We start from the raw sequence: 14,915 nt of genomic DNA, 5'->3' as shown, positions 1-14,915 counted from the left end.
CTGATTGAAGAAGGAGGCGTGGCAAACTCTGTCACGCTCCTCCCGAACTTCCGTTTGTAAAACGCCATTAGCTGTGTAACAAGGACTGTTTGTACTTCTGACTGGGAAAGTTCCCTCTACAGACAAACATACATACCCCAGATATGTGAATTTTGCTTTGAATTTATTTTTTGAAGTGATCAGTTTTATGTGGAAAATCTTCTTTTCTGTACATATTTTGACCATTGCAAATATAAAAATATATATGAACTGAATTATAAACTTCAGTTTATGCTTCCTTAGATCAGCTTGTAAGGTCAGTACAAAGTCTCTACACATCTCTATACATCTCTCAAGTCCTAATTTAACAACGCAACAAGAAAAGATCTTTGATCCTTTTTTAGTGAATAGATGTTACCAATATATTACATTAGCTTTAGTTTTAGACATTAGACTTTACACTTTGTCCGACATGTACACCTTCTACATGTACATCTTTAACATCTCTTTTTGTACAAAATCACAAGGATGAGCTTGCAGACAAACAACATTATTACAGTTTTTTCCCAATTGCTAAAACAGATTTTGTTTTTAAAACCTTCCTTTAAAACACTACTGAGCAGTCATTACACAATACACACTACATCAAAAAATGGAAAAGTGTTTAGGGCATATATTTCCTAAAGAAATACTTATTGTTTACAATAAAAATGCATTTTGCATACAAAAAAGAAAAGAAAGTATGTATCATAAACCATAGATTTATGTTGAGGAGTTGCTTGTTGCAGCTTATTGGGCATTATGTTGGTTATCCTAGGGAATAGTAAATGTGGCATTTGACACCTTTGGGTACTCAAATGAGATGGGCTTGATCAGAGGTTCCAGACTGATGAACACAATGACTCGTTTTGCAGATGGAGTTGGAAGAGGACTTGCTGAGGATTCTGGTATAGTGACAGTCTCTGGGTTTTGATCTGTAGCATGACTGGAGTCACCCACCGTGGTAGGACTGATAGAAGGTCTGTCCACAACAGCAGTTGATTCGAACATGGGAGATGTAGTGAATTGTGAGGAGGAATTAGCTGTAGCTGTGAGCTCAGTGTCCACTGTAATGTTGCCCTGCAATTCTGTAACATTCCCTTGCAGTGGATTTTGAGTCCATGACTGAGAAGAGTGGGTTGAACTGGTGATATTGGATGCTGGTTTGCTACTCTCAGTTGCCGCTGTGCTGATAGGTTGCACTAGCGGTGTTGTTGTTAAGGCAGGTGCACTGTTTTTTATTGGTGCACTAGTTGTGATTGTTGGTGACAGACTTAATGCTCCTGTGCTGGATAGTGATGAGCTGTTAGATGTGGGTGTGACAACAAATGGCTGAGCTGATGTTGAAACAACTGAAGCAGGTATACCTGTTGTGGAGTTTTGAGCTAAGGTGACAGTAGCATGTTCTGTGACTACAGTGTTCTGTGATTGACTTATGTTCCCAGTTGAAGATGTGACTGAATCCTGGGGTGGTGAGGATGTCTCTGTTGAGGAGAATACTTCAGTGGGGTTTGTGATTGTGTTTGTTTGATTTTCGACATCAGGACCACCAGTGATTGTTGTTTGCATGGAGTTTTGGGATGTTGTACTGAGTTCTGATTGGCTGGTATGTTGTCCTTGTTGTGTTGATGGCGATGTGACTGTCTCAGCTAAGGTGTGAGTTGTGTTGTATGTTACTGCTGTTGAGATAGAACTATTAGGTCTTGCTGTTGACAGAGATATATTACTTGATTTTGGTGTTGTGCTGTTGACTGAAACTGAATTTGTGGATGGGAATGTTGCTGCTGAGTCTGTGCCTGCTGTTGATGGGACCTCATTAGGATGGGATGTGTATGCTAACATGCTACTGGTCGTCAGGGATTCTGTGGGCTTTGTTGTAAACACATGTGACCCTTCAGTGGGAGATGTTGAATGTGAAAACAAAGGGCTGGCGGTTGCTGTGGCTGTTGGTGGTGAAGAAGTGGTTGTAGTTGCTGACTGTGAAGAAGAGTTCCCTGTTAGTGGAAGTGCACTGGTGACAGAACTGCCACCTGAAGGTGAAGCGGCAGACTCTGGCTGTTCTGGGTGCTGTGTGGTGCTACTGAAAGCTCCTGCTATGGACACTGATGTAGTTCCTGGCCCAACAGAAGTGGCCACCATCGAGGCAGGTGATGCATTTGTAGCTCCTGGCTGGGTTTGAGAAGTTGAACCCCCATCAGTAACTACTGCTGCAGACACGGTTGGTCCTGCAGGAAGCGTAGTGGTGTTTACATTGATGGATTTAGCTGTGGTCACGCTATGGTCTGTCGAGTCTAGCATTGTTGTTGCTGTTATTGGCGATTTAGCTGATGAAACTATGGGTGTGGTCACTGTTGAGAGGTCTGAGGGTGCAATACTAAGTAATGATGTGGCTGATGTTGGTTCTTTAGAAAGAGCAGTGGTTATATTTACTGACAAAGATGTAGGTTGAGGTCTAACACTAGTGTTTAACTGTTCAGTGAGAGGATTTGGTAAGGAAGGGGAGGTCTTGGTAGCTGAAGTGTTTTTTGAAATTGCAGTTGAAGCTTGTTTTGTTTCAGGTGTTGATTGTGTGGGGCTTGCTGAGCTGTTGTTTAACTGAGTAGCGGAAGATACAAACTGTGGTGATGTGCTGTCTAAAGTATTTCCTGATGGTGTAGTTGCTGTTGTGAATTGTGTTGGAGTGATTATGGTGGTGAATCTAGGAATGGTTGGACCATCTGCAGATACATGTAGCGTTGATGCACTGTTGTCTAAAGTATTAGTGTAAGTACTAGTTGCTGACGGTGTAGTTGCAGTCGTAAATTCTGTAGAAGTGGCCGTGGTGGTGAAAATTGTTTGTGTTGTGGTCGACTCTGATGACTTTTGGTCAGATGTTGTTATTACACTTGAAGCAGAGTCTGGTATGGTTGAACTAGTTGTGGATACATGTTGTGTAGATGCACTGCTGTCGAAAATATTAGTATAAGATACTTGTGTAGATGTTTGAGCTGTACCTGATGATTGTGCTTTAGTTAGATCTGATGTCTGCAAAGATGTAGTGTACATAGGTGATGATGGTGAAACTGATGAACTGCTATTCTCTGTTTTGGGCTGAAATAATGTAGGTGTTGGTGATAATTCTGTAAATGAGTTGTGGTTTGGATTGATTGTAGAAGGCTGAACGTTAGTGGATGTCGTTGAAGATGTAGTTGACTGTTTGGCTAAAACTGAAGTAATGTTTTGAGTTGAATTTTGCAGTGATGACCAGTCACTGTTTGTAACATCTGTGGAGGAGGCAGTGGTTTTGGGAGTTGTAGACAGCTTTGCTGACTGTTGTGCATTGGCCGAGCTGTCTGGCAAAATTGTTGATAGTGTGGTTTCAGTTTGTCTAGTTATGTTCTCTTCAGTGGTGATCTGTAATGTTGTGGGGAGTGATTGAACTGTTTGGCTCACAGCTGACACGGCCGCCACAGAGGTAGATGACGTAGATGTGGCCGATACAGCAGATGTTGGTGTTGTTGGTGTTGTAGAGGACACTGTTAGATTTGTGTTTGTGCTTTCAGAAGAACCTGTTACATGAGCAGTGCCTAATGGTGTTGTTAGTTGTGATTGAGTTTGAGATGTTTTTGTTTGGGTGGTAGATACTTGTGTGGTTGAGTCCATTGGAGAATCATTTGTGTGTGCAGACACAGTTGTTGTAGACTGGGATTTTGAAAATGTGTCAGTCGATGTCAGTTGAGTCATAGATTGATTTGGCACAGATGTCATTGCAGATGATGCTGCGCCTGTGGATGATGTAATGGTATTTCCAGTGGAGGAATCCTGGGGGGCTGCCTGGGTTGCTATTGAAGTAGGTTGTCCTTGTGTAAGAGAGGTAACCTGGGGTACGGTTGACACAGTTGTAGATGCTGAAACTGGCGTGACATGTGATACAGCAGATGGTGATGTTACTGTTGTTGGTTGCTTTGTGGATGTAGGCACAGATGTACTTGGTGAATTAACTAATGAGCCAGGTGTTGTTTGAGAGATTATTGAAGAGGATACTGGTAGGTTTGTGATTGTGACTTCAGAAGAGCCAGTCATTAGAGTAGCATCTAGTGATGTTGTTTGTTGTGATGGGGTTTTGGTAGTTTTTGTTTGGGTGGTAGATATGTGTGTGTTTGACTCCACTGGAGAATCATTTGTGTGTGTTCTTGTAGACTGGGATATTGGAAATGTGACTGTCGATGTCAGCTGAGTCATGGATTGATATGGCACAGTTCTCATTGCAGATGATGCTGCGCCTGTGGATAATGTAATGGTATTGCCAGTGGAGGAATCCTGGGGGACTGCCTTGGTCAGTGTTGTAGGTTGTAGAGAAACCGTATCGGCTGAAGTCGGCATATATTGGGAGGATTCATGAGCTAGGGATGATGTGAGTTGAAGATGAGCTGTGTGGGCTGCAGAGGAATTTGATGACGTGACAGATGTTCCTAAGGAAGATGTAGTCATTACAGGTGTTTCTGAAGAGGTCACAGAAATTGCTTTAATTGTTTCTTCTGAAGATAGAGCTATGCTTGTAGTAACTGAGGCTGTGGTTGGCTGTGTTAAAGTAGTTGTTGTGTCAGGTGATGACAAAGATTTTGGCGTGGTAGGTTCTGCTGATGCCCCTGGGGTGTTATCTGCTGCAGCGGCAATTGAGTTAGAAGTTGATATTGCAGATGCTGAAAGAGAGTTTTTAGTTGTAGGTTGTTCTTGTGTAAGAGTGGTAAGCTGGGGTGCGGTTGACACAGTTGTAGATGCTGATTCTGGAGTGGTATGGGATACAGCAGGTGTTGGTGTTAATGTAGTTGTTTGCTTTGTGGATGTGGGCACAGATGTACTTGGTGAATCCATTATAACATCAACTGCAGTAGATGCTGTTAATGGGAGTGATGTTGTAGAGGATACTGGTATATTTGTGTTTGTGCTTTCAGAAGAACCTGTTACATGAGCAGTGCCTAATGGTGTGGTTAGTTGTGATGGGGTTTGAGATGTTTTTGTTTGGGTGGTAGATACTTGTGTGGTTGAGTCCATTGGAGAATCATTTGTGTGTGCGGACACAGTTGTTGTAGACTGGGATTTTGAAAATGTGTCGGTCGATGTCAGTTGAGTCATAGATTGATTTGGCACAGTTGTCATTGCAGATGATGCTGCGCCTGTGGATGATGTAATGGTATTGCCAGTGGAGGAATCCTGGGGGGCTGCCTGGGTTAGTATTGAAGTAGGTTGTTCTTGTGTAAGAGAGGTAACCTGGGGTGCGGTTGACACAGTTGTAGATGCTGAAGCTGGAGTGACATGTGATACAGCAGATGGTGATGTTACTGTTGTTGGTTGCTTTGTGGATGTAGGTACCTTAGCATCTAGTGATGTTGTTAGTGGTGATGGGGTTTTGGTAGTTTTTGTTTGCGTGGTAGATATTTGTGTGGTTGAGTCCATTGGAGAATCATTTGTGTGTGCAGAAACAGTTGTAGATTGGGAATTTGAAAATGTGACTGTCGATGTCAGCTGAGTCATGGATTGATATGGCACAGTTGTCACTGCAGATGATACTGCACCTGTGGATGATGTAATGGTATTGCCAGTGGAGGAATCCTGGGGGGCTGCCTGGGTCAGTGTTGTAGGTTGTAGAGAAACCGTATCGGCTGAAGTCGGCATATATTGGGATGATTCATGAGCTAAGGATGATGTGGTTTGAAGATGAGCTGTGTAGGATGAAGAGGAATTTGATGATGTGACAGATGTTCCTAAGGAAGATGTAGATATTACAGGTGTTTCTGACGAGGTCACAGAAATTGCTTTACTTGTTTCTTCTACAGCTGTGCTTGTAGTAACTGAGGCTGTGGTTGGTTGTGTTGAAGTAGTTGTTGTGTCAGGTGATGACAAAGCTTTTGGCGTGGTAGGTTCTGCTGATGCCCCTGGGGTATTATCTGCCACAAGGGCATTTGAATTAGAGGATGATATTGCAGATGTTGAAAGAGATTTTTTAGTTGTAGGTTGTTCTTGTGTAAGAGTGGTAAGCTGGGGTGCGGTTGACACAGTTGTAGATGCTGATTCTGGAGTGGTATGGGATACAGCAGGTGTTGGTGTTAATGTAGTTGTTTGCTTTGTGGATGTGGGCACAGATGTACTTGGTGAATCTATTATAACATCAACTGCAGTAGATGCTGTTAATGGGAGTGGTGTTGTAGAGGATACTGGTAGATTTGTGTTTGTGCTTTCAGAAGAACCTGTTACATGAGCAGTGCCTAGTGGTGTTGTTAGTTGTGATGGGATTTGAGACGTTTTTGTTTGGGTGGTAGATAGTTGTGTGGTTGAGTCCATTGGAGAATCATTTGTGTGTGCAGACACAGTTGTTGTAGACTGTGATTTTGAAATGGGGACTGTCGATGTCAGTTGAGTCATAGATTGATATGGCACAGTTCTCATTGCAGATGATGCTGCACCTGTGGATGATGTAATGGTATTGCTAGTGGAGGAATCCTGGGGGGCTGCCTGGGTCAGTGTTGTAGGTTGTAGAGAAACCGTACCGGCTGAAGTCGGCATATATTGGGATGATTCATGAGCTAGGGATGATGTGGGTTGAAGATGAGCTGTGTATGCTGCAGAGGAATTTGATGACGTGACGGATGTTCCTAAGGAAGATGTAGTCATTACAGGTGTTTCTGAAGAGGTCACAGAAATTGCTTTACTTGTTTCTCCTGAAGATACAGCTATGCTTGTAGTAACTGAGGCTGTTGTTGGCTGTGTTGAAGTCGTTGTTGTGTCAGGTGCTGAGAAAGCTTTTGGTGTGGTAGGTTCTGCTGATGCCCCTGGGGTATTATCTGCTGAAGCGGCAATTGAGTTAGAAGTTGATATTGCAGATGCTGAAAGAGAGTTTTTAGTTGTAGGTTGTTCTTGTGTAAGAGTGGTAAGCTGGGGTGTGGTTGACACAGTTGTAGATGCTGAAACTGGACTGGTATGGGATACAGCAGGTGTTGGTGATAATGTAGTTGTTTGCTTTGTGGATGTGGGCACAGATGTACTTGGTGAATCCATTATAACATCAACTGCAGTAGATGCTGTTAATGGGAGTGGTGTTGTAGAGGATGCTGGTAGATTTGTGTTTGTGCTTTCAGAAGAACCTGTTACATGAGCAGTGCCTAGTGGTGTTGTTAATTGTGACGGGATTTGAGATGTTTTTGTTTGGGTGGTAGATAGTTGTGTGGTTGAGTCCATTGGAGAATCATTTGTGTGTGCAGACACAGTTGTTGTAGACTGGGATTTTGAAATGGTGACTGTTGATGTCAGTTGAGTCATGGATTTATATGGCACAGTTGTCATTGCAGATGATGCTGCACCTGTGGATGATGTAATGGTATTGCCAGTGGAGGAATCCTGGGGGGCTGCCTGGGTTAGTATTGAAGTAGGTTGTTCTTGTGTAAGAGAGGTAACCTGGGGTACGGTTGACACAGTTGTAGATGCTGAAGCTGGAGTGACATGTGATACAGCAGATGGTGATGTTACTGTTGTTGGTTGCTTTGTGGATGTAGGTACCTGAGCATCTAGTGATGTTGTTAGTTGTGATGGGGTTTTGGTAGTTTTTGTTTGCGTGGTAGATATTTGTGTGGTTGATTCCATTGTAGAATCATTTGTGTGTGCAGAAACAGTTGTAGATTGGGAATTTGAAAATGTGACTGTCGATGTCAGCTGAGTCATGGATTGATATGGCACAGTTGTCACTGCAGATGATGCTGCACCTGTGGATAATGTAATGGTATTGCCAGTGGAGGAATCCTGGGGGACTGCCTTGGTCAGTGTTGTAGGTTGTAAAGAAACGGTATCGGCTGAAGTCGGCATATATTGGGATGATTCATGAGCTAGGGATGTTGTGGGTTGAAGATGAGCTGTGTGGGCTGCAGAGGAATTTGATGACGTGACAGGTGTTCCTAAGGAAGATGTAGTCATTACAGGTGTTTCTGAAGAGGTCACAGAAATTGCTTTACTTGTTTCTTCTGAAGATACAGCTATGCTTGTAGTAACTGAGGCTGTGGTTGGCTGTGTTGAAGTAGTGGTTGTGTCAGGTGATGAGAAAGCTTTTGGTGTGGTAGGTTCTGCAGATGCCCCTGGGGTATTATCTGCTACAGAGGCATTTGAGTTAGAAGTTGATATTGCAGATGCTGAAACAGAGTTTTTAGTTGTAGGTTGTTCTTGTGTAAGAGTGGTAAGCTGGGGTGCGGTTGACACAGTTGTAGATGCTGAAGTTGGTGTGACAGATGGTGGTGTTACAGTTGTTGGTTGTGTTGTGAATGTAGGCACAGATGTACTTGTAGAGTCAGTTACAATGTCTACCATAGTAGATGCTGTTAGTTGAGACAATGTTGGAGAGGATACTGGTATATTTGTGATTGTGCCTTCAGAAGAGCCTGACATGTGAGCAGCATCTGGGGATGTTGTTAGTTGTGATGGGATATTGGTAGTTTTTGTTTGGGTGGTAGATATGTGTGTGTTGGACTCTGAAAATGTCATGCTTGATGTCAGCTGTGACATGGATTGATATGGCATGGTTGTCATTGCAGATGATGCTGCACCTGTGGAGGGTGCAATGCTGTCGTCGGTTGCTGGATCCTGGGGAACTGTTTGGGTAAGTATAGATGTTGTGAGCGGAGAAACTGTTTTGGTTGTAGACAATTGTGTTGTAGTTTGGGTTATGCTTGATAGAGTAGTTGAATGGTCGGTAACGGCTGCTGCTGTGGATACCTGTGGAACAAATGTATATACCAATGTTAAATTGGTTGACATTGGTGGAGATGTTACCTTAGATATAGACTTTGTGATATGCATTGTTGGTGATGCTGTTGATGACAATTCAGAGGAGGAAGGCATTTCCTCTGCAGTGTGTGAGATTGTGGTAAGCTGTGAATCTGCATTGTCTTTGGTGGAAGACTTTAAGACACTTGATGTTAAACCTTGTTGCAGTGTTGATGTGGTGTTATATACAACTGCAGATGTTGAGTTTGATCTTAGTGAAGAGGATCCACTTGTGGAGGGCAATTGTGAATTGTGAGTGTCACTTCCAAGTGTTGTTGATGACGATGCCAATGGTACCGGTGTGGAAATTAAAGATGAGAGAGATGACAGATTGATCGCATGCTCCCCATTGTCTGATGGTGTTTCAAGGCTTTGGCCTGATGAAACACTTTCTTGAGATGTGCTGAATTGAACGTCAGTTATATATTCAGTAAATAACAATGAGGTCAGGTGTTTGTAAGTTGTGATGGGACTGGTGGTAGATGTTGTGTCAGGTTTTATGCCTGTGAGTTGTGAATCTCCAGAGGCTGATGTCAGGGTTTGCCTGGGTGATGTTTCCTTGTAACTAGTGGTAAGTGTTGTGTCAGATAATGGAGAATAATTAGATGTCGATGTTACTTGTGTCTCATTGATTAAGTCTTGTAATGAAGTTGATGCATGTGTGTCTGCAGAAGATGTTGTTGTAGATGACAGCTGTGTACTAGGTAGTATGGCAGGTGCACTTGTCATTGACAGTGAAGTCAATGTATCTTGGGATGTTTCATGTGCTAGTGATGATGTGGATTGAAGAGTAGATACATATGTCAAACCTGAAGTGTTTAATATTGATGGTGATGTCACTGACTTTGTGGTAGGTATTGTTGTTGCTGCTGTTGTTGATAATGGTAGGGAAGAGTTTGAGACTGTGGTTAGATGTGATGAAGTTGTAATACTGGGCTCTGGTGAGGTGGATTGACTTGCTTCATAGCTTAAAGGCATTACTGATACAGGTGTTGTAAATAACAATGAGGTCAGGTGTGTGGAAGTTGTCATGGGACTGGTGGTAGATGTTGTGTCAGGTTTTATGCCTGTGGGTTGTGAATCTCCAGAGGCTGATGTCAGGGTTTGCCTGGGTGATGTTTCCTTGTAACTAGAGGTAAGTGTTGTGTCAGATAATGGAGAATAATTAGATGTCGATGTTACTTGTGTCTCATTGATTAAGTCTTGTAATGAAGTTGATGCATGTGTGTCTGCAGAAGATGTTGTTGTAGATGACAGCTGTGTACTAGGTAGTATGGCAGGTGCACTTGTCATTGACAGTGAAGTCAATGTATCTTGGGATGTTTCATGTGCTAGTGATGATGTGGATTGAAGAGTAGATACATATGTCAAACCTGAAGTGTTTAATATTGATGGTGATGTCACTGACTTTGTGGTAGGTATTGTTGTTGCTGCTGTTGCTGATAATGAAAGGGAAGAGTTTGAGATTGTGGTTAGATGTGATGAAGTTGTTATACTGGGCTCTGGTGAGGTGGATTGACTTGCTTCATAGCTTAAAGGCATTGCTGATACAGGTGTTGTAATTGTATGATCAGTGGTGTGCTCTGTTCCAGGGACAATTAGTGTCTTGTTTTCGGTCAACACAGTGGCTATGGATTTTGTGGTTGTGTGCAAGCTGCTAGTTGGTGTTGACTGTGGTGTGGAGGAAGATGATGGAGTTGGAGTCGCTGATGCTGATGCACTGGATGGAGGTGTGTTGCTAGCAGAAGTAGATGTTGAATGATGTACCTTAGTGGTTGTGGTCAGCATCTCCACGCTTACAGATCCTGTGAGAGCAGAAGCCGTAACAACATGAACAAAACAGGATTAGGTAAAGAAGAGTCATATGTCATATTCTTGAATTTCCCCTTGAGGATCAATAAAGTATCTATCTATCTATCTATCTATGTTGAGTATACAGTATAAAGTTAAAGGCAGAGGCTGCGAGTCGATTTCACACAAAGGTTGTTGAGGTTTTGAGGTTAACAGCCACTCAAACTAAACCCCTCCCTTCCATGCTCCTGAAGTAAAGTGTTCATTGGATGGAATTATTCATGGCTCTGACTGAGACACTCTTCAGGAAGTACTCAGAGTCCCTCACATTCACATTTTGTTTTGTTGCAGCTTTATATAAAAACAATTGTTTAAATTCATATTTCCCCTCATCAATCTACACTCAGTGTATTGTAATGACGAAAACAGCAATGTCTGCAAATTTAAAAGAATCTTTGAAAGATCACATTTACATAAATTATTCAGATTCAGACCCATAAGGGCAGACGTGAAAAGAAAATCACACATTGTCTGCCCAGCTTTAGTCAGTAGCCTACTTAGTGAATTCAAGATGACCCTTCCCCTTATATCTTTAGCATGTACATTAGCCATGAAATGGACTGAAGTGGATAACTATTGCAACTCAGCTGGAACTCAAAAGTGTTATGACCATTACAGCACTTTAACCATATGAATGAACACTATATGTAATATGCCACTATCTTCAAATTCAGTTTTTATGGTGTATGGGGCGGTGTTAGCGTAGTGGCTAATGTGCTGGGTTAGCATGCAGTAGCCTGAAAAGTTGTGGGTTCAATACCCGGCTTCCACCGTTGTGCCCTTGAGCAAGGCACCTAACCCTGAGTTGCTCGGGGAACCCTTGTAATATAATTACAGTGCATGAAAATGCACTGTTCTGTTATCCGAAGTCTTCTTCTTCTTCTTCTTCTTCTTATTCTTCCCACCAAATTTCTGCGTCTAATTCAGCTTTACCCGTTTAACGTAGAAACTTCGTTCAAACTTTGTAACGTAGGTCTTGAAAAGGACACGTGGGGAATGTATTTTTCACTTTTGTAAACTTTATACTTTTTGAGATATTAATAAAAAAACAAGCTTATTTTTCCCCATAGACTTAATATGGGCTGATGACATCACAATGGGCTAATTAACTTGATTTGCACCTTTATCAACTTCCAGCTGCTCACTACTAGGACCCATCAAAGGGCCAGTTAAACTGATTGCACCTGTATCAACTGCTTTATGCTTAACTAGGCCAACTCTCTCTGTGTCTCTCCATTCTAGGATATCCATATCAAGAATATAAGGCACATTCCATCCAACTTTCTATCCATTCATCCTCTTCAAACCATTCACTCATCCACCCATTAAACTATACATCAACATCCATTAAACAATCTGCCTATCAACATCCATTACACTATCTACATTCAACTTTTAAAATATACTCTGTCTCAGGCTTAAAGCATACAATCTGGCTCTCTTAAGACTACTATTTCCTCTGCCCACAACTGTTTCAAAATACATGTCCTCACTACAATAATTCACTATTAAATAATTTAACTATTTAAACTACTCAGCTATTTAACTGTTCAGCCATTTCAACTGTCAGTTGTTATCAACTATGACTCCTCCCAACTGTTTCCAAATAAAAGTTTGTTTGGCATTTTATGTTAATATACAGTATGTTTATATTTTCATGCACTGGTAATTTCCTCGAAATTACATTTTCTAGTTACAGTGCATGAAAATGCATTGTACTGTTCTTCCTAGGCAACTTCTTATTATTATTATTCCGCTTACCACTTTTTACAGTGCATGAAAATGCACTGTACTGTTATTCCAAGGCTTTTTACAGTGCATGAAAATGCACTGTACTGTTCTTCCTAGGCTTCTTATTACAGTGCATGAAAATGCACTGTACTGTTCTTCCTAGGCTTCTTCTTATTCTTCTTCTTCTTCTAACGCATTTAATACAGCTTCAACCGTTTAACGTAGAAACTTCATTCAAACTATGTTACGTAGGTCTTACTTAGGACATGGGTGCTATGTATTTTTCAACTTTGTAACTTTTATACTTTTTAAACTATTAATTAAAAACTAATCAAAATTTCCCCATTGACTTAACATTATGATTATGACATCACAATACGGCCGTTAAGCAATTAGAATCCTATGGCAGGTGTTCGGGCCACCTGGACCAACTGCCAGTCTCAGGCTTTAAGCATACAAACTGGCCCTATTAAGACTACACATCCTGTTCAACTGCTTCCTCTGCCAAAAACTGTTTCAAAATAAAAGTCCTCACTACAATATTTCACTGTTAAACAATTCAACCCTTTAAACTACTGAACTTTTTAACTGTTCAGCCATTGTAACTGTTACTTGTCATCAACTATGAAGCCTACCCACTGTAGCTAGTTAGCTAAGTTAGCTAAGTAACATGGTTAGCATAGTTAGCATGCTAGCATGTTAGCATGCTAGTTAGCATTTTTAGCAAAACTGCTTAAAATGATTAGCTAAGTCACATGGTTAGCATAGTTAGCATGTTAGCATGCTAGTTAGCATTTTTAGCAAAACTGCTTAAAATGATTAGCTAAGTTAGCTAAGTCACATGGTTAGCATAGTTAGCATGCTAGCATGTTAGCATGCTAGTTAGCATTTTTAGCAAAACTGCTTAAAATGATTAGCTAAGTTAGCTAAGTCACATGGTTAGCATAGTTAGCATGCTAGCATGTTAGCATGCTAGTTAGCATTTTTAGCAAAACTGCTAAAAATGATTAGCTAAGTCAGCTAAGTAATGTGGTTAGCATAGTTAGCATGCTAGTTAGCATTTTTAGCAAAACCGCTAAAAACGATTAGCTAAGTCAGCTAAGTAACGTGGTTAACATACTTAGCATTTTAACATTGTTAGCATGCTAGTTAGCATAGTAACTTGGTTAACATTATTATCTTTGTTAACATAGGTAGCATAACTGCTAGCAAACATTAGAGCCATTCCAAGTGTCAGTTATCGTCAACTATCTACCTAAATAATTTAACCATTTAAAGTATCCACTTATTTAACCGTTCAATCATTCCAACTATATTAAACCTTATCTACCAAGTAAATCATTTACCTATATAAACTATCCACCTATTTAACTGTTCAGTCATTCCAACTATATTAAACCTCATCTACCTAGTTCAGTCATTCCAACTATATTAAACCTCATCTACCTAGTTCAGTCATTTGAACTATATTAAACCTCATCATGTTGGTTGCCAATTAGCACATCATCTGTTTTAACAATATATTTCACACCATATGTTTTGCATTTTCATGCACTGGTAATTCCCTGGAATTGCGTTTTCTAGTTCTTATTACAGTGCATGAAAATGCACTGTACTGTTCTTCCAAGGCTTTTTCTTCTTCTTATTCTTCTTCTTCTAACGCAGTTAATGCAGCTTAAACCGTTTAACGTAGAAACTTCATTCAAACTATGTTACGTAGGTCTTACTTAGGACATGTGGGCTTTGTATTTTTCAACTTTGTAACTTTTATACTTTTTAAACTATTAATTAAAAACTAGTCAAAATTTCCCCATAGACTTAACATGGGCTGATGACATCACAATAGAGCCGTTAAGCAATTAGAATCCTATGGCAGGTGTTCGGGCCACCTGGACCAACTGCCAGTCTGAGGCTTTAAGCATACAAACTGGCCCTATTAAGACTACACATCCTGTTCAACTGCTTCCTCTGCCAAAAACTGTTTCAAAATAAAAGTCCTCACTATAATATTTTACTGTTAAACAATTTAACCCTTTAAACTACTGAACTTTTTAACTGTTCAGCCATTGTAACTGTTACTTGTCATCAACTATGACTCCTACCCACTGTAGCTAGTTAGCTATGTTAGCTAAGTAATGTGGTTAGCATAGTTAGCATGCTAGCATTTTAGCATGCTAGTTAGCATTTTTAACAAAACTGCTAAAAATGATTAGCTAAGTTAGCTAAGTAACATGGTTAGCATTGTTAGCATGCTAGCATGCTAGTTAGCATTTTTAGCAAAACTGCTAAAAATGATTAGCTAAGTTAGCTAAGTAATATGGTTAGCATAGTTAGCATGCTAGCATTTTAGCATGCTAGTTAGCATTTTTAGCAAAACTGCTAAAAATGATTAGCTAAGTTAGCTAAGTAACATGGTTAGCATGCTAGTTAGCATAGTAACTTTGTTAACATTATTATCTTTGTTAACATAGTTAGCATAACTGCTAGCAAACATTAGAGCCATTCCAACTGTCAGTTATCGTCAACTA

General features: G+C 40.8%; 1 protein-coding gene across 1 annotated transcript in view; it reads right to left on the bottom strand.

The window, feature by feature from the left end:
• Nucleotides 1-232: 232 nt before the first annotated feature.
• LOC121689945 (mucin-3A-like) overlaps nucleotides 233-14,915 on the bottom strand; it is a 59,191-nt gene continuing 44,508 nt past the window's right edge. Inside the window, exons 4-8 of the mRNA XM_042070202.1 lie at nucleotides 9,615-10,610; nucleotides 8,581-8,754; nucleotides 7,688-8,132; nucleotides 6,220-7,288; nucleotides 233-3,540 (exon numbers count right to left, since the gene is read on the bottom strand). Coding sequence (XP_041926136.1) covers nucleotides 793-3,540; nucleotides 6,220-7,288; nucleotides 7,688-8,132; nucleotides 8,581-8,754; nucleotides 9,615-10,610 — 5,432 coding nt within the window. The 3' untranslated portion in view covers nucleotides 233-792. The remainder of the gene's footprint in view (nucleotides 3,541-6,219; nucleotides 7,289-7,687; nucleotides 8,133-8,580; nucleotides 8,755-9,614; nucleotides 10,611-14,915) is intronic.

Source organism: Alosa sapidissima, chromosome 18 (genome assembly GCF_018492685.1).
Source record: "Alosa sapidissima isolate fAloSap1 chromosome 18, fAloSap1.pri, whole genome shotgun sequence".
In the NCBI taxonomy this organism is placed as follows: domain Eukaryota; kingdom Metazoa; phylum Chordata; class Actinopteri; order Clupeiformes; family Clupeidae; genus Alosa; species Alosa sapidissima.
The sequence above is the reverse complement of the archived record's forward strand: the minus strand, read 5'-3'. Positions and strand labels throughout refer to the sequence as shown.